At 37.6% G+C, this 18,864-nt stretch overlaps 1 protein-coding gene across 3 annotated transcripts in view; it reads right to left on the bottom strand.

The window, feature by feature from the left end:
- ACOT12 (acyl-CoA thioesterase 12) overlaps window positions 1-17,246 on the bottom strand; it is a 69,829-nt gene extending 52,583 nt beyond the window's left edge. Inside the window, exons 1-3 of one of the 3 annotated variants that reach the window (XM_074207733.1) lie at window positions 17,099-17,246; window positions 9,986-10,055; window positions 1,099-1,159 (exon numbers count right to left, since the gene is read on the bottom strand). In XM_074207733.1, the coding sequence (XP_074063834.1) occupies window positions 1,099-1,159; window positions 9,986-10,055; window positions 17,099-17,246 (279 nt within the window). Of the gene's footprint in view, window positions 1-1,098; window positions 1,160-4,203; window positions 4,290-9,985; window positions 10,056-17,098 lie in introns of those variants that run through there. The other 2 variants (XM_074207734.1, XM_074207735.1) reach the window with 2 other exon arrangements.
- Between the last annotated feature and the right edge of the window lie 1,618 nt (window positions 17,247-18,864).

Raw genomic sequence — 18,864 nt, 5'->3', positions numbered from 1 at the left:
ACACACAAATAAAAATTGATGGTAACAAGGAAAACTGGGAGAGAGTATATAGATAGATGAATGAAATCCACTATAACTTCATTCTAGCCATTTCACAAATGGTTCCTTATGGACCCAAAAGCTTATGGACCAAAAGACTGAATGAGGTACTAAAGACTGCTTAAAAATGTTACAGTGAATGGGGCTATATCAGCATCAGGACAGAAAGGCATCGCCCATTATAAATAGAGAGCTGCTCTTGGAGTTAGGAAGATGGGGATTCATGTCATATCTCTGACATATACTAGTTGTATGTCTGAGCAAGTTAAGTAACTTCTCAAAGTCCCAAGCTATTCTCTAAGACCATAAATTGCAGAACAGTTGCCAATCTATCTTTATTAGTGCAGGTAGTTCCCTACACCAGTGAAATGACAGGTACCAACAAAAGCAAACAAAGAAAAATCATCATTCAACAATGGCTAATTTAAAAAGAGCTGTCAGTAGCTTTGAATGCTCCATAGAATACTGCAGTAGTAAAGTGAGAAATGGTAGGCATAGCAGGCTCAAGTTAAACTTAGAGAATGAGACCCTCCTGCTTTATAGGAAACCATGAACGAAGGGAGCCTCCCTCTACCCTCTATGCATTTATTTCTTTTTCTTCTTGATATATAAAAGACAGATGATTCAACATAAAATGGAGATGACCTGGCCAGTGCATGTTTATCTTTGGGGTTTTCCCAGCATTGATATCAGATATAGTAAAGGCATGATCTTCCTCTTCACTAACAGAAGGACAGAATGAGACATTAGAACTTTTTTAAATGTAAAGAATATTATCTTCCCCAATTACATGTAAAGAAAATTTTCGACAATAATTTTTATAAGATATTGAGTTCCTAATTTTTCATTCCAAGCTCCCTCTCTTTCCCCCAAGATGACAAATAGTCTGATACAGGTTATATACGTACAATCATGTTAAACAAATTCCTACATTAGTCAAGATGTGAAAGAAGAAACAGAACAAAAGAAAAAACATAAACACCCTCACCCCCAAAGTGAAAATACTATGCTTTCATCTGTATTCAGACTTGTCTTGAATCAGATAATAGAAATTCTTACCTCCATACTGGTGTTGAATGCTCTGATAACTTTAGCTTTGATATCAATGATCTGTCCAACCCTAGAGAGGAAAAGTCAAACTTCAGTTGTCCAGGCATGGTTTATATGCATTCAGCATAGAATTTGTGGGCTACAAAATAGTTCCATTCTGAATGGTGAGATCCTAGACAATATCTGTGCATGATAAATTAAGGTCAACAGCAAAAACAAAAAAGCACTAATTCCACCATAACAGCCCTTTCCCACCCCCAAACACAAGCATCCTAAGCCACCTGCTCAGAATGCCACCTTTGTCTCAGGAGGAAGGATGTAGAGAGTTACTAAATATAAAATTAGCTCAGAAATAAATGGCTATTATATTTTGACTATTTGCTAATTGACTTACTTGAATCTGTATCATGCTATTGTTTTGTTTGTCTTTCGTTTTTGAAGAGAATCAGAGACATCATGAGGGTGATTGACTAATGCCTTAATAGGATTTAAATAAGGCAGAGCTGTGCAAAGTCCTGTCAGCCTCACTGCCTACTGTGTCCAAGCATAGTGCTAAACATTAAGTTTCAATAGACAAACTCAACTCCATTTAGAAAGTCTTTTTTTTCTTTTTCATCTCTCCCTTTAATCTCTTCTTTTTCCTAACTCACTTAGATCTCTATCTCTCAATCTTCCCTTAACCAACCCCTGAAGCTTGAATCAAAAACAACAGCAACCTTCAACTTTCAGACCTTAACTGGCTAAACTATGTCTTCCTGAGGGCATGTTAATAGAAGAGAGGAGAGGAGAAGACCTAGGACAGGGCAGGTTTCAGATGATTAGGAAGGAGAGTGTATGGAGAGAAAGGGAAAATGGTCTTCACTTTGACAAACTGGGACTCTAAAACTCAAGGATTTAGGGAGTGTCAGGTGGGAGTTTTCCAGGAAGAGTCTTCTAGGGAAGAAATCAATCAATCAGAGCCTCTGCCTTGAAATAAGGCACAGTTAAGGTCCTGAAGAAGGTTAAAATTTCACAAGCAAATGGGAATGAGATAACAGAATTTCATTTTTTAAACAAAATTACAAAAATAAAGCTTGTGTATTCACACAATATATATTTGTTTAATATTTCAAGGATCTGAAATTTCATCGATATGATTGTTCTTTCCACAAAAATAGATTGCAGCCCTTCTTTTAGTAAACTGTCTTCGAACTACTCATGAACTTCTTCATTATTACCTTGACTGGTCATTCAACATAGAAATATAGTAGATTATTAATTATTTCTTTGAAGTCTTTCTATCTTGGTAAGATAGGCCAGAAGTTATGCTCCTTTGGAATAATCTTTAATAAGTCAAGGTCATCTCCATGTCAGTATAGCCACCAATGTGATGCTTTTGTGGAGGCTATCCATTCATCCATCCAAAAGTCAGATAGGCACAATACCCGTGAGAGTGGCAGCACTTTTCACCTTCTCCCCCTGACCAGCCATCCAGTCCAGCCCTCCCAGTCATCAACTGGGAAAGCAACTCCAGTGGAAAAGGGGTCAGCCATCCCTACCAACTATCAACCAGCTACCACACAGAGGGCAGATAGGCTCTCTTACCTGAAGCAACAAGACATGCTGAGACTGACAGCAGGCATCATATTCTGGATAGGGCAGGTCACCACCTAATCTTGACCAGCATCTCTTCTCAGAACCTAATAGACATGGACTAGGACCCTGAACTCAAGAGCCTTGGAAAAAGTAGTGCTTCTAGCTTGGGAAAGATAGCACCATGAGGATGCAGCCTAAGGTTGCACTTGCAGGCAACACAGCCATAACTACCAAAGACCCAGAAAAGAAAGTTCTTGTCACCAAAGTCTCTGGTACTGACAAATGTTTATACATCAGAAATTGATATTTTATCAATGGAAATAGCACTAGAGAAGAGACATTAGCATCTGTTTTATTGCTGTATCCTAAGAACCTTAGGACTTTTCCATTTGCCTTTCAGCTAAAACCTACAATGTTATCTCTCCAATAGAATGTAAGTTCTTTGCAAGCCAGGCTGTCTACATTTCTATCTGTTATCCCCAGCATTTAACATAGCTTTGCATGTAGTAAAGACTTAATAAGTGCATTGTTCATTCATTCATCTGTATACTATTATATATTTTTAAAGTTTGTATATATTGCATATATAATAAAGTTTTATATTCCCTGTTCCTAATTTAAGAGACAAGTGAGTTAAACATTTTACTTTTCTCTGAGGAAATTAAATCCAAAATTAAGTTATTTTTTTATAAATGGCACCAGATTGATTTTTTTCTGTATGTCAGTGGTCCTTCATGGAATAAAGGTTCCCCACCCTTGCTTTAAATAGCCCCAGAGGAAATTGTGCAACATACACATGAAATGTCACAAAATGGCAAAGCCAGAAATCACTAATGAGGTTATGACTGCTGTGAAAATAACAGAATTTGGAAATGAAAAAGATATAAAATATAAGTCATAGCATCTCCCCAGGAAGCTATATGGTTGCTCATTTTAAAACTCCTTAAATACAAATAAATACATTCTTCATGGAAATGGAAAAATGTATGGAAGTGTAAAAGGAGTAGCATAAATTCTCAAGAATAGAAACAAATCATTTAATGCAGCTTTAGAATTCTAGGTCACTATAATATTAGCAATAACTCAAGGAAAATGATGTATACGCTCTGTCGCATCACTCATTACCAGTAATTTCACCATAAACTCCACATAAGCAAATGATTTTTAGAAGTGAAGGGGTTAAAAATCAATTCCTATTTTTTTTTTGGCGGGGGAGGCAATGGGGTTAACTGACAAGGTCACACAACTAGGTAATTATTAAGTGTCTGGGTTCACATTTGAACTCAGGTCTTCCTGACTTTAGGGCTGCTTCTCTTTCCACTGTTCCACTTAGCTGCACCTCCCACTGTGCCACCTAGCTGCCCCTCATCAATTCCTATCTTAATCTGGAAATCATTTAGTATTGCTTTGGAAGTACCTTTGGTTAATTGGTCCGGGGTTATTTTATGTCATTTATGTGTGTTTAAAAATGAGTAAGTAGCAGTTTATATAGTAAAGAAGGACAAGTTCTTAAGATACAGAAGTTAGCAAATTTCTTACTGTTCTCTGTGGTGATCCAATCTTAGAAGTAGATCATTCTTACACATATGTCCTGTTACTGTTCTGCTCAAAATTTCACTGGTTTCCTATTCAGGATTGTTGGGAAAATCAAATGAGATGATATTTTTAAGGTGCTTTCTTAAAGCTACATTATTTTTATCCTCATCACCACCACCACCACCACCACCATCATCAACATTATCTTCATCATCATATCATCATCATAGATATGTATAATAATAAATATGTATATAACTACAATATATCATTATATTATAATATAATGTATAATTCATTATTTTATAATGTATATGTATATAATTTTATATGTATATGTATATAATTATATGTATAACACATTATATATGTATAATAATATACATGTATATAAAACTATAATATAGCATTATAATATAATAAATAATTCATTATTTTTTAATGAAGAGTGAAATGAGCAGAACCAAGAGAACATTGAGGGACAGCTAGAGCATAGTGGTTAGGATCTTGAGTCAGGAGGATAGGAGTTTGAATCCAGCCTCTGACACTTACTAGCTGTGTGACCTTGGGCAAGTCACTTAACCCTGATTGCCTGGCATCTAGGGCCATCTCCAGTCATTCAGATTCATATCTGGCCACTGGACTCAGGTGGCTCTGGAGGAGAAAGTGAGCTTAGTGACTTAGCACAAGCCCTGATTCACTCAAATCTAATTCATGTGCTTGTCATGTGCATGTCTCCTTGATGTCATGGTCTTCTTCAAGAATGAAGGGCAAACATTTCATAAATTAAAAATAAATTTTTAAAAAATGCTGTTATTTTATCTCCTTACTAGATTTTTAAGTTCCATTTTGTATCTTATGTGCATGCAACAAAGTGCTCTAAACACAGTAGGCACTTAACTCACATCTGTTATAGTACATGGAATTGTAATGTTTTTTTTAAATGTATCTGGCTACTTTACATGGCTGCTATATTTTTAATTCTTCTGCTTGACTTCATTTTCCTTCCTCTCCTATCTCTTACTAGCTCAGTTGATGCCCATTTAAACTTCTTGGTGACCCTCTAGAATCTATAATTGGGTTAGCAAAGTCAACTAAATTTAGCAATTAAAATATGGGAAATTTCTAAAGTTATGAATGTAAGAGAACAATTGGGCAAATCTTATTTAAACATATCACTGTTTTTCAATAAGTACACTATTCTGCACTTAACAAGAAAATAATTTTTTCATATATAAAGCAGAACAGGAAAAAAAGATGATTGCATATGAAGATGAATTGCTACCTGTATATCTTGTTTTCTAAACTTTTTTTTTAATTTAAAATTGAATTTGTTACTTTCAAAACTGTCATGCTATGGGTCTCTGTCTCCTGAACTTCCTTTTGTTTTCCTTTGTGTATTTTCTATTAAATGCTTTAATGACCTTTTCTTCCTCTCCCCTCCCCACTTTTTTTTGACAATAACTATAAACACTTTATTCAATCATTCCCCAAATTGATGGGTACCCTCTTGGTCTTCAGTTCTTTGTTGTAAGGAAGAAAGCTGCTATATATATATATATATATATATATATATATATATATATATATATATATATTTTTTTTTTTTTTTTTTTTTTTTTTTTTACAAATTACTTTTCACTCCTCTTTCTTTGATCTCTTTAGGGTATGTAAGCAAATAATAGTGTCACTGACTCAAAAAGTAGGCACAGTTTAATGACTTTGGGGACATAGTTCCAAATAGCTTTCCAGGATGGCTGGGCCAATTAACAACCCCCTTGGGGAGGAAGGAAGCCTTGCTCCCCCAGGTCATGAGTATGCCTATTTTTCTTCAGCTCCAACAACAACTATCATTTTCCTTTTTTGTCATTTTTTTGCCAATCAGATAGGTATAAAGGATTACCTCAGATTTATTTTAATTGATTTTTTCTAATTGGGGAAAAATTCATGTAGCTATGATTGCTTGGATTTCTTCCTTTGAGAACTACTTGTTCATATCTTTTGATCACTTATCTAATGAGGAATAATATTTTTATCAGAGCCTTATGATTCAGAGATTATATATGTCTTTTATCAAATAACTTTGCTGCAAAGATTCTTCTCATCTGTTTTCCTTCTAATTTTAACTCAGTTTATTATTTTAAGTAATAAGTGATTATGTTATCTTCTGTAATTTTCTCTATTCCTTATTTGGTAATGAACTCACCTTTATCCATAGTTGCAAAAGTAATTCCTTCCTTACTCCTCTAATTTGTTTATGAGGTAACCTTTTATAACTAGATCATTAAATATTTGAAACTATTGTTGTAGGATATAAATGGTTGGTATAAGTTTAATTTCTGCCTGTTTTCCAATTTTCATATCAGCTTTGGCTCAAATCAGCTTTGTATGTTTATCCAACAACATATGCTACTGTGTTCATTTTCTGTTTATTTTATATTTAATTTTGGTCAACTTTTTATCTTTTAACTAATACCAAATAATTTTGATGATTATTGTTTTGTAACACTGATGATACTACTAAATGCTCTTCCTTCCTACTCTTTTCATTTTCTCCCTTGAGATTCTTAACCATTTGCTACAACAAATGAATTTTGTATTTTTCTAGCTCAATAAAATCACTTTGATTGGCATGATATGGATAAGTACATGAATTTAGGTAGTATTTCATTTTTATTAAGGCAATAGGTTATTGTGGATAAAGAGCTGATCTTGTGAAGTAGGATAAATATTGGCTAGAGAAACATGCTTTATAGCTATTAATCTGTTCCCTTTGCACTGACCAGATCCCCTACTTTAACATTGAGTCTTCCCCCATATCATTGGTTTGGTTTTTTTTATGTTTTTGCAAGGAAAACAGGGTTTAGTGGCTTGCCCAAGGCCACACAGCTAGGTAATTATTAAGTGTCTGAGACTGGATTTGAACCCAGGTACTCCTGACTCCAGGGCCGGTGCTTTATCCACTACACCACCTAGCCGCCCCTCCCCCCCTCCCCCCCTCCCCCCCCATATCATTGTTAAAGATATGAGATGAGGTCAATGAACTTTTGGTAAGGACTGGCAAGGACTCCTTAAATCCCTGCCCCCAGACACAAAGTACGGCTCTATCAATAAATCAATGGATTCCTGCCTAAACCTGAAAGGATTAAGTCAAAGACCTTCCACCTCTCACCTATATATCCCTAATAATCTCCTCTGGGTTTCCTGCCCCACCAACCTATACCTAAATTACCTCATTTTCCTAATCCTTTAAAAATTCAGCTCACTGCCCAGTAGAGTTCCTTATCTTTTGGTAAAGCTAGCTTGCTCTGGAGGAATGTGATCCCTCAAACTCTCCCACTCTCTTCTCCAAGCTGATGAATCCACGTGATCCCAGCTCTATGGTTGGATCAATGTCTATCTAAACCCAGTTTAAAAATTTACTTTCTTTACCTTTTTAAAGAACTTAATCTATGAATTTTTTTTTGCAGAAATCTGTGAACTTTTGCAGCAACTGAATCAGAGAGCCTGATGATTTTCTCACTTAAAAGAACCAAAGATATTTCTCTTGGTTCTCCCCAGCCCAGGCTGCTCCAGCAGCTCTTGAATCCAAGAAGACCTAGGTTTAAGTCTTGGCAAATTTCTTAACCTCTCATTGATCTAAGGTAACTCCTCAAGATTATAAATGACAGGGGCGGCTAGGTGGCGTAATGGATAACTCACCAGCCTTGGAGTCAGGACTACCTGGGTTCAAATCTGATTTCAGACACTTAATAATTACCTAGCTGTGTGGCCTTGGGTAAGCCACTTAACCCCGTTTGCCTTGCAAAAACCTAAAAAAAAAAAAAGATTATAAATGACAAAAAGTGCTAATCCGCATTGGGAGAAGTAGTTTCCTCATATATTATTAGACTGATATTATATTATGATAATATATTAAAAATAAGTTTTAAACTTCTAATTTTTAAAACATTGTTTTTGTATTTCCTTAGAAATAACTGTAGAAAGTAAAATTTTAATTAGCATAAAAGGGCTTGAGAAATGGATGATAAAGCAAAAGTGGAATGGACTATCTCAGGAAGTAGTTAATTCTCTATCACTAATTTAAAATCAGATCTATTTGTATAGGAAATTTCTGTAGAGGGCTGGATTGAACTAGGTAGTTGTGGGTGACACTGTGTGCTAGTTTTTCCCAAGAGTGTGACCTTCAAGTCCAGTGTGGCATTTCTTTGTACCCTGCTTCAAGTTGAATATTTGTCTTCTATAAATATTTCCACACTGAGCTGGAAGCTTGCCCAAATCAGTACATTTGACTCAATCATCAGACTTTTGACTAGGATTCCTTGGCTAAAAAACCATTATAAAACCTTAAATGAAATTGTTTCTTCACACTAAATAAATAGATTGATTACTTGATTGTTTTAGAAAAGGCAGTAGAAAAAACACTCAAGTTTGAGGATAAGGGTTCAAATATTACTTAGGAGCTGTTTTGCCTTGGGGTCAGTCACTTCAGTCACTTAAATTCTTTGGAAATTAACTTTCTCTTATGTAAAATGATGGGTTAGGACTAAACCTTTGAGACCCTTTCTCACTTAAAAATTATATTAAAAAAACTACCATCTCTATTGAGGAAAATTAATATTGTGCTGTATCAGTTGAAGTTTAATATTAATCTGTAATGTACCCTTTTCTGAACACTACCCCCCCCAGGCAATTTCTTAGCCTAGCTCAAAAGAAATTTATCCCAGTCAGAATCGGCTGAGGAATGTCATTTCCCAGCCTCCCAGGTGTCTGCCTAGGCAAGGAGTCTTGCTTTTGCTTTAGCCAAAGCAGCTACCCTGCCAGGGAGATGATTCTTGTATCCTTGCCTCTACTAATCAAATTTTGGAGTGAACCAGTCTGGGGGGGGGGGGGGGGGGACAGAGACGAAGTCAATAAAAACCTGGTTGAGATGATTTATGCTTTTGTAACCAAGATTGCAGGGAGGCAGCTATCAGTAGCAGAGCCACAAGCCTTCCTTGGGTGTCAGAGAGGTATGTGATCAGCTTCATGGAAAAGCCAGCCCCCTTTTCCTCTCTGCAGATTGATTTTGAGGAATAGCCCTCTTCCCTAATCATGAAGTAATAAGAAAGAGTTGAGCACTATTAACCCACCTCCTCATTAAAATATTCACTAATCAGGGATGCCCTATATTTGCCAGGAGAGGGCCATATGATATACTGTAGGCCAATCAGAAGAAAGATATAAGAGATCACGGGCTCTTGCTCAGGGTCTTTGGCACAAATGGAGGCAAGCCTAATAAGACTCTTTTGTCATCAGGTTGCATGCTCCTGTTAATGAAGGATATGTTGTTAGAGAATTGCTTTAGTCTGTCCTTTGTTAAGTTTCAGCCTTGACACTACTCAGATTCCTTAATGCTTATGCAACAATTTTATAATGAAACATACGATTAGAGAAGGTTTTCTTATTATCATTAATTATTTTTATTAAAGGAAATCAATTCTGAAACAGCCAGTTATATACTACCATTTGTATTTACAAATGCTTGGAGATATTTTTCATCAAAGAAATGTAATTAGGAACTTGACTTTATGTTGCAAATAAGAACTAAGTTTTTCATTGGGTTTGAGTTTTAAAAAAATATTTAAATGAGACCCAGTGTAATTTACTATATGGAGAGTCTTGGTGCCTTCACTACTTACTGCCTTCAAGTGCTGAAGGTGAGACACTATCTGGAAGCATACTTCTGGCATAAATCACTGATAACCAGGAAAGAGGGTTAGCAGCCTCACATCATATTCCTTACCTGGCTGTCTCTTCAAACTGTATGTCATCCATTGATGCTGTTACACAGGAGACTCCAGCATGTTTTTCAGCTTCAATTTAACAGACAAAAGAGAGGATTGTTATATCCAATATATTTCAACATAATAGAAAACAAATAAAACTGAAATAAATTAATTCTAGCTGGTAGTTTCCCTGCAGTCACAAACACCACTTTGGTTACATTTCTGGACTGCTGGCAGCTGTTCTGTTGGGCTATGAGTTATGTTTAGACTGCATGGTATCCTTACTATTCTGTTGGAGGGTTCTAAATTTATACAAGTGTTGATTTCAACATTAACACAAGGATAAAGTTCATCAACCTGCTTAAAATGAAAATTTTTATTGTCACAGTCAAATTTATAAATGTTATCAACATAATATTCTATCAATTTTAGCAGTGTGGTATAATGGGTAAAGAGTTGGCTTCAGATCCAGGAAGGCCTGGATTCAAATCCTGCCTCTGACATGGTGACTTATGTGAACTTGGATGAGATACTCAACCTCAAAGGACTATCGGAAATTCTCCTAAAAGTATGGATTCCTGAGAAGGTACGAATCTACTTTGGTAGAGGGAGCCTCTTTATCTGAGAGTTCTTTGTATGGGTGAAATAAGAGATCTATTTCCTATAAACCTTATTTAATTTCAGGGAAACCATTCTTCCTTTCTTTCTCTAACACTCCCACATCATTGGTAGCCAATTTTCTTCCACCTTATTCTCCTCTATAGATTCTATGATCCAGTGGCATTGGGCTATTTGCTATATGTCAAACAAGGTATTTCTCCCATTTTACTACTTAACACCTAGTAACTCAGAAGACCCCAAACACATATAATCTTCAAGGACTTGTGATATGACTCATCTGAGAGTTCCTTCCATGTTTTAGTGGATGGTTTAATGGAATGTCAATGGCCAAAATAATTCATTATCTGATGATAATCATCTGGAGCACCTTTTCATTTAACATATTTTGTCCTTGATTGATAGGTACATAGATTAATACACAAAGTTTTCTTGCTTGGCAGGACCTGCTGTCCTTAGTACATCTTTGGTGTGGTTTTTGAGAGACCATGGTCACAACCATACCAAGATGAAGCAAAGTTGCAGGGTAGGACTTTAGCACAATTCAACTATCTTTTATATTAATAAGGTACTGCATTTGTTCGACATTGTTGTATTTTCAGGTTTTCTTTTTATATCTCCTATACCTCCTTTAGCAAGAGATCAAGAGTCCCCTTTGGCAAGGATTTTTTCTCCCTTAACTACCATTTATAAAAGCAAATTTTGTTTAAGGGAATAGAATATAAAATTGCAAACAGACTGAATGGATTCACTTTTTAGTTCAAAAACTAAAATTTACATTTGAATTTTGGCTTTTTCCCTTAATCATCTAATGAGCTGAGAAAGAAACAATGACATAGTTGCATTTGTATTTTTTTTAAAAAGGGCTCCTTTCTTCCCCCCTTTATATTTATCAATGGGGCCAACTCCAGTGAAAAAGATATTGAAAATATTCCCGGTGCACACACTGCAACTCATAACAGAAGAATCCAAAGTTACTGACCTACTTGTTTAGCTTTGTGCTTGGTGCAGGCTGGGGTTACATACAGACTAATAGCCAAATAGAGTAGGAAAAAATCTACACTGCTGAGGAGCAACTGGCAAGAACTAATCTCTACTACTTCATAAACCATGGCAAATTACTGGACCACTTCTCTTTTTCCTCTCCACTATACTATTTCATTTAGTGTCCTTATCATTCCCAGGGATTCAATGATCTCTATGCAGATAATTCTCAGGTGAATTTATCTATCCCTCACCTCCCTCCATACCTCCTGGCTTAAATCTCCAACTATCTATTGTTGGACATCTTGAAACAGATGTTTTATATACATTTTAAACTCAGCAGTTCCAACAACATTGAGCTCATTATCTATCTTCCTCCTTTTCCCAGCTTCTGCTTTACTGCTGGGATCAATATCAGTTACTCAGGCTCATAACCAGGGCCTTATCTCTAACTCCTCAGTCTCTTTCACCCCTCCTATTCAATCTGTTGCCAAGACTTGGTAACTCATGGTTTCTACTTTCACAGCATCTTCTGCCTGTGTATTTGCAGTAGTCTGCTGGTAGATCCCCTTGCCTGAAGTCTTTCTCCACTTCAATCCATCCTTCATTCAACTGTCAAATTGCAAAGTACAACTTTGACCCTGTAATAAGCCTTTTTGATACTCAAATTCCAATGGCTCCCTATTACCTCTACTATCAATTGTAAAATCTTGTTAGGTTTTTAAATTCCTTCATAACCTGGCCCTTTCCTACCTTTCCAATTTTTTTCCACCTTATTCTCCTCTATAGATTCTATGATCCAGTGGCATTGGGCTATTTGCTATATGTCAAGCAAGGTAATCAATTTGCCAACTCTGAGAATTTTCATTTTGTATCCCATACATAAATTCTCTCCCTCCTCATCTCGTCTCTAAGCATTCTTCATATCTCAGCTAAGGACCCACCATCTGCAAGAAACCTCTCTTGGGCAGCTAGATGCCCAAGAGTGAATAGAGTACTGGCCCTGGAGTCAGGAAGACCCCAGTTCAAATGTGACCCCAGGCACTTAGTCACAAGGCTACCTAGCTGTGTAACCTTAGGCAAGTCACAATCCCATTACCTTGAAAACAACATCAACAAAAAGAAAACTGTATCAATTTTCCTTAATCTTAAATCCTTTCCTCTGAGATTATTACCAATGTATTGCCTATCTTGGTTGTAAATAGATTTTTTTTGCATCCATTAGAATGTGACTTCCTTGAAAACAAACTTTTATCTATATTCTCAGGGTTTAGCATATGTCTGGCACATATTAGTTGCTTGTTAACTTGATTTGGGATGTTGTGAGGAAACCTGGCTAAAATGGAATTCCACCTCGAAATATTAAGAAATGATGGGACAGGTAACAAGTCTATGAAAGGCCTTGAAAGTTTGGCAGAGTAGTAAGTAACAAGGGACCATCATAGATTCTTGGGGAATAACAATGTGAAAACAGCATTTAAGGGATGCTAGCTCTCAATCAAGATGAATTGGAGAGGGAAAAGATTTGGGCCAAAGAGAATAATAAAAGGACTGGACCTATAAAAAAGGCAAAAGGACCTATGTGTTTAAAAATATTTATGGCAGCTCTTTTTGTGGAGGTAAAGATTTGAAAATTGAGGGAATGACCACCAATTGGGGAATGGTTGAATAAACTGAATGGCTGAATAAGTGTGATTGTAATGGAATACTACTATGCAATAAGAAATGAGAAGTGAATGGATTTCAGAAAAGCTTGAAAAGACTTAAAAGAATTGATCTAAGGTGAAATGGATAGAACCAGAACATTGTACAACATTGTGCAATGCTCATTTAAGAATGACTTAGCTTTTTCCAGAAATACAAATGATATAAGATAATTTCAAAGGACTTGTGATAGAAAATGCTCTCATATCTCCAGAAAGAACTGATGGATTACAAATACAGATCAAAGCATACTATTTTTACTTTCTTTCCTTCTTTCCTTCTTTCCTTCTTTCTTTCTTTCTTTCTTTCTTTCTTTCTTTCTTTCTTTCTTTCTTTCTTTCGTATTTCTTTCCTTTCATTCTGTTTCTTATTTCATAGCAGGATTAAAATGTTTTATATGATTGCACATAATATAACCTATTTCAAATTACTTACCAACTTAGGGAGGGAGAGAGAAGGGAGGGAAAGATTTTTGAACTCAAAATTTTATATAAAAATGAATTTAAAAATTATCTTTTCATGTAATTGGAAAAAATAAAATGCTATAGAAAAGAAGACTTACTTTACAAGCATGCAATCATATGATTTAGTAATTTAAAAATCATATGATTTAGCAATTAAAAAACCCCTGAATATTTTCAACTCGAGCTCTGCCATTTTATAGAAACACAAAACTATTAAGTGATGTGTCCAAAGTCATCCAATAGCAAATGGCAGAACTTAAATTTGAATTTTTTGATTCTAAATCTGGCATCTTCTCTTATTGTACAGTTAAGTGCTCATGGACTGGCTTAGAAACTAGAGAGGGAGGGGTGAAGCTGCTGAGTGTGAAAAAAGTCAAAGATGGCTGCAAGGTTTACAACCTGGGAGACTGGAAGAATGCAGATGCCTCTGACAGAAGTGAGGTAGTTAGCAGTAAAGGGAAGCTGAACAGATTAATCATCCTTTAATGATTAGAAGACAGTTTGGGAGTTTGTAGTGCCTTAGGGCTCTCATTATGAACATCAGTTATCATTGCACTCTAGATGTGCAGAAGTGCCCATCAGGAGGGAGCTCTGGCTGACAGAACAGCTCTTCTTCTGCCATCATTTCGTACAATTTTCATAGAGCAACTCTCCTTTCTTTATATTTGGTTATTATATTGAGTAAAATCATGTTCCCCTATGTAACAAATGACAAATAAAGGGGTAATTTGATACTGTGGAAAGAGAACTAACCTTGAATCAGAAGACCTGGATTTGAATTCTGAATCTGCTTACTATCTAATTCTGGATGTATCACTTTATCTCCCTGAGACTTAGTTTATTCATCTGTGGAATAGGCATTAAAAAAAAATGTACTACCTACAATACTCCATGTATTTGTAAGTGCCAAATAATAATTCAAGTCAACCAACATGCTCCCAGTTTCTGTTAGCACTTTGTAAGACAGCAAATAATAGTACCTGGTCTGGAGTCAGGAAGACTAGAATTCAAATGTGACCTCAGACACTAGCTGTGTGACCCCAGGTAAATCATTTAACTCTATTTACTTCAGTTTATTCATCTGTAAAAATGATTTGAAGAAGGAATTGACAAACCACTTCAGTATCTCTGCCAAGAAAATCTCAAAGAGGTCCTAAAGAATCAAATACAACTGAAAACAACTGAACAACAACTCTAAAAGAAAATGTTATTTCACCATATTGGTTATATGTTGTCCTGTTCTCCTGAAGGCATGCCATTATGGAAACTCTTTTGGATAAAGAGTTAGAATTGGAAGGGACCTCCAAGGTCATCACATCCAATCCCCTTAAATTATATCTATAGAAATAGAGATCAAGTGTAAGTGACAGCCCATGGTTACTCAGGTAGCAAGTAGCAGAAGCAGAATTTGAATCCAAGTCCTCTGCCTTTGAACCATGAAAACTCTCGTTGTTATAACTATTACAAATGCATGAAATTTTTGACTAGACTTGGATTCTTTTAGATTCTCAGTTTCCCCAGTGTGGGAAATCCAATCAAAAGCTAAATGAGGGGAGGCATTTGCATTGGTGGCAAAACCCTTCCTTCACTTAGCTTTTCAATTACTTCTTCATGATAATCCAGAGAAATAACAAGAGCTTAAAATAAATCTTGTTTAGCAGAAAGACAGACAAGAGCCTTGCTGATAGGCCATTTAGAAATGGGGGGTCAGAAACTAGCCAGACCAACTTTCTAATGGCTCATGGAAACTTGTCTCCTTGCTTTATAACAGCACCACATGTTATGGTGAAGGTTCCAGGTATAGCCATAATAAGACTGAAGGTACAGTTGTCAAATACAAGTTGATAATTTTTGAACCATGTTTATAACTTAGAAGGCTTCCAAAACACTCTCCTTAAAAGTAGTCCATGACATAGGCAATGCAAAGATTATCATTCCCATTTTACAGAAGAGGAAACTGAGGCAAAGACAGGTTGAGTGACTTGCCCAAGGTCTAACAGTAAGTACATGAGACTGGATTTGAACTGATTCCAGCATGGCAACCTATCCATTGTGTCGCTTAGCTGCCTTGTAGATTGGACATAATTGAAAGGGACAGAGGCAGAGCTCAGATCAAGGTCTCCTGACTCCAGGTTATGTGACTTATCCTGTTGCCTCTCTACAAATGACTTTAAAAAACTAGAACTCATGACTTCTACCTGCCATGGTACTTGGCAAGAATATTGAATTGTACTTCAGATTCCCTTCTCACTTTGTGACTAACTAGATGTGTGTGTGTGTGTGTGTGTGTGTGTGTGTGTGTGTGTGTGTGTGACCTTGAGAAAATTGCTTGACCTCTTTAGCCTTCAGTCTCTTCACTTGTAAAATGAAGGGTCTGAATTAGTTTCCATTCCAAAGTACAGTTCTAAGATATGCAGTTATGCACTTGTCCCTGGGGCTGGAGATGAGGGGTTTGGGGTACAGGAGGGGGGAACAAGGATTTTCAAAAGAAGCTAAGGACGAGAAAGCCAATCTGTCTATTTTGCAAATTTCCCTTGGCACTCTATGTCCTGGGAGTCCCTAAAAATCATGGAATGTTATAAGTGGAAGGAACTTCAGAGGTGACTCAGTCCAACCCTCTCATTTTATAAAAGAGGAAACTAAAGTCCAGGGAGGAGAAGTGATTTACCCATTTAAGAACAAAGTGGGCACACTGCCTGGACCAAGAAGCATTTGTGTGCCCTACCTAAGGGGTTAGCAAGCAATTCTAACAGCGGCAGCCCCAGGGCTGCTGCCCATTTAGGCCTTGAACCTGGTCCAATAATACATGCACTTTTATTTATCACAAAATAAGTACCTAACTGCTTCCAACGTAATTTTCTCGAATAAATACTAATAAGCAGTATTAGTTAAGAATACCTTGACCCTTAGTTTTGACTTTCTTTTCGATTTAGATTCTAGACTTAAGTTAAAGCACTTTCAATGTCTGATGTGAATCTCCCCTGAATACCTGGATTTTTCTCAACACTGGTATAAATAACTGTGCGCATCCTCCCCATTTGGGTTTTCATGAGCGTTATGGGCTGCAGCGTCCAGTCCACCAGCTCCTGAATCCCAATTCAGGGAAGGGCTGGGGGCGGGGAGATAAAAAGGAGCAAAGACTCGTTTTGCCTTTTTTTTTCGGTCTTTGGAAAGTTGAACGGCCAAGTCAAAGCTCCCTAGGAAAGGGATCTGAGGCGGGTAGTGCGGGCTGGGGGAGAGGATTGAACTTTTTGTGCCGCCCTCCGAGACAGCCAGCCCAGGGCCTCTGGGGGGCTCGCGGCAGCGCAGCCCCTCGCTGCCCCAAAGCTGGGGGGCCGCAGCAGCGCCCGCCCCCCTCACCTGCCAGGCAGGCCGTGGTGTCAATCCACTTGAGCAGCTGGCCGGCGCTCAGCTCCCCGCGGTGGGTGGCGTGACCAGGGAGGATGGCCTGGCACATCTGGACGTCGGCCCCGCCGGGCGGCCGCTTCTGCGGGCCGGACAGCTCCATGCACGGCTTCGGAGGGGCGCGGGGCTCGGGTCACCTGCCACAAAGCAGCGCAAGCTGACTGCGCCCGGGTCTCAAAGGGCAGTTGGTTCGCGCAGCTGCGGGCAGGGACGCCCATCCACTGCCCCGGCCCCACCCCGGGCATCCTGGTCAAGGGCAGGACCCGGAGCCCAGTGGCAGCAGGGCCTTTGGCCCCTCTCTCTTCTCTGACCTTCCACCGCGAAAGGAGTCCTGAGTTTAGGGCTTTCCTATGTTGCGCACCCCCACCCCCCACCCCCATTCCTCTTTAGCATTCGAGAAAGAGCAGATAACTAGTCCTTGCAGAAAAAAAAAAATACTAAAATCGGAAATAAGCAGTTAAAAACATTCTAGTCCTGCTTCAGGCCAGGGTAGCCGGGGACGATTGAATTAACCTTTGGTATACCTTTGCATTTACCTGATGCAAAAGGAAGGAACTAGACCAAGAGAACAACATACAGCGAAAATGGTGCCTAGTAGGGCAGCTAGTTGGCAGATGGGATTGGGGGTCAGGAGGACCTGAGGTCACAATCCTGCCTCAGACTCAGTAGTCCTGGGGAATACTGGACCTCTCCTTTCAGTTTCTTTTTTTTTCAGTTTTTTGCAAGGCAAATGGGGTTAAGTGCTTGCCCAAGGCCACACAGCTAAGTGTCTGAGACCGGATTTGAACCCAGGTACTCCTGAGTCCAAGGCCGGTGCTTTATCCACTACGCCACCTAGCCGCCCCCTAGTTTCAGTTTCTTACTCGGTAAAATGAGGGTTATCATCATCCCTACTTCATAGAGTTGTTGTGTGATCATATGATACATATAAAAGTGCTTTGCAAACCTTAAAAAGAGCTCCCGAATACTAGGTATTAGAGCTATTAAAGAGGACAATGTGTAAATGAAAATGGCATGGAAAAGCAATTGGTTGCTGATTAATTTTTATATTATTATATATAACATAATAACTAATATAATATTTAATGTATAAATATTATATATGTAATATTTTTATATGGGGAATTGATAATAAATATATTTTCTTTCCCCAGAAAGTTAGCAGGCTTTGGGTGCAATATGTTGCACATCCTGGCAAGTAGCAAGTGTTTAATAAAAGCATGATTCAATCTTTTTTAAAAATTACTTGTTTTTCTTTGATACAAAGGAGAGTTAAGTTGGGGGACAGGTGTGCTGGTAAATTACTCTCATGTGAAATCAAAGGTATTAGTAAAACAAGCCAAAAAAACTGACATAACCTTAGGCTCTCTTAATATCCAGAATAATTAATTAAGTATTTTAAATACTTACTATGTGCTAGAAGGGACAGTTAAGTAGTGCAGTGGACAGAGTGCAGGGACAGGTGTCTAGCTTCAGGCACTTACTGTCTGACCCTAGGCAAGACATTTAATCCCATTTGTCTCAGTTTCCTCATCTGTAAAATGAGTTAGAAAAGGAAATGGCAAATCACTCCAGTATCTCTGCCAAGAGAACCCCAAATGGGGTCATGAAAATGTAGACATGAATGAAAAATAGTTGGCCAACAAATGTGCCAAACAAAGGAAGTAAATACTCCCACCATACATCAGTCCAATGATACCTGAAGGTTTGCTTCTGTGAAC

The sequence above is a fragment of the Macrotis lagotis genome, chromosome X (genome assembly GCF_037893015.1).
Source record: "Macrotis lagotis isolate mMagLag1 chromosome X, bilby.v1.9.chrom.fasta, whole genome shotgun sequence".
Classification (NCBI taxonomy): Eukaryota; Metazoa; Chordata; class Mammalia; order Peramelemorphia; family Peramelidae; genus Macrotis; species Macrotis lagotis.
The sequence above is the reverse complement of the archived record's forward strand: the minus strand, read 5'-3'. Positions and strand labels throughout refer to the sequence as shown.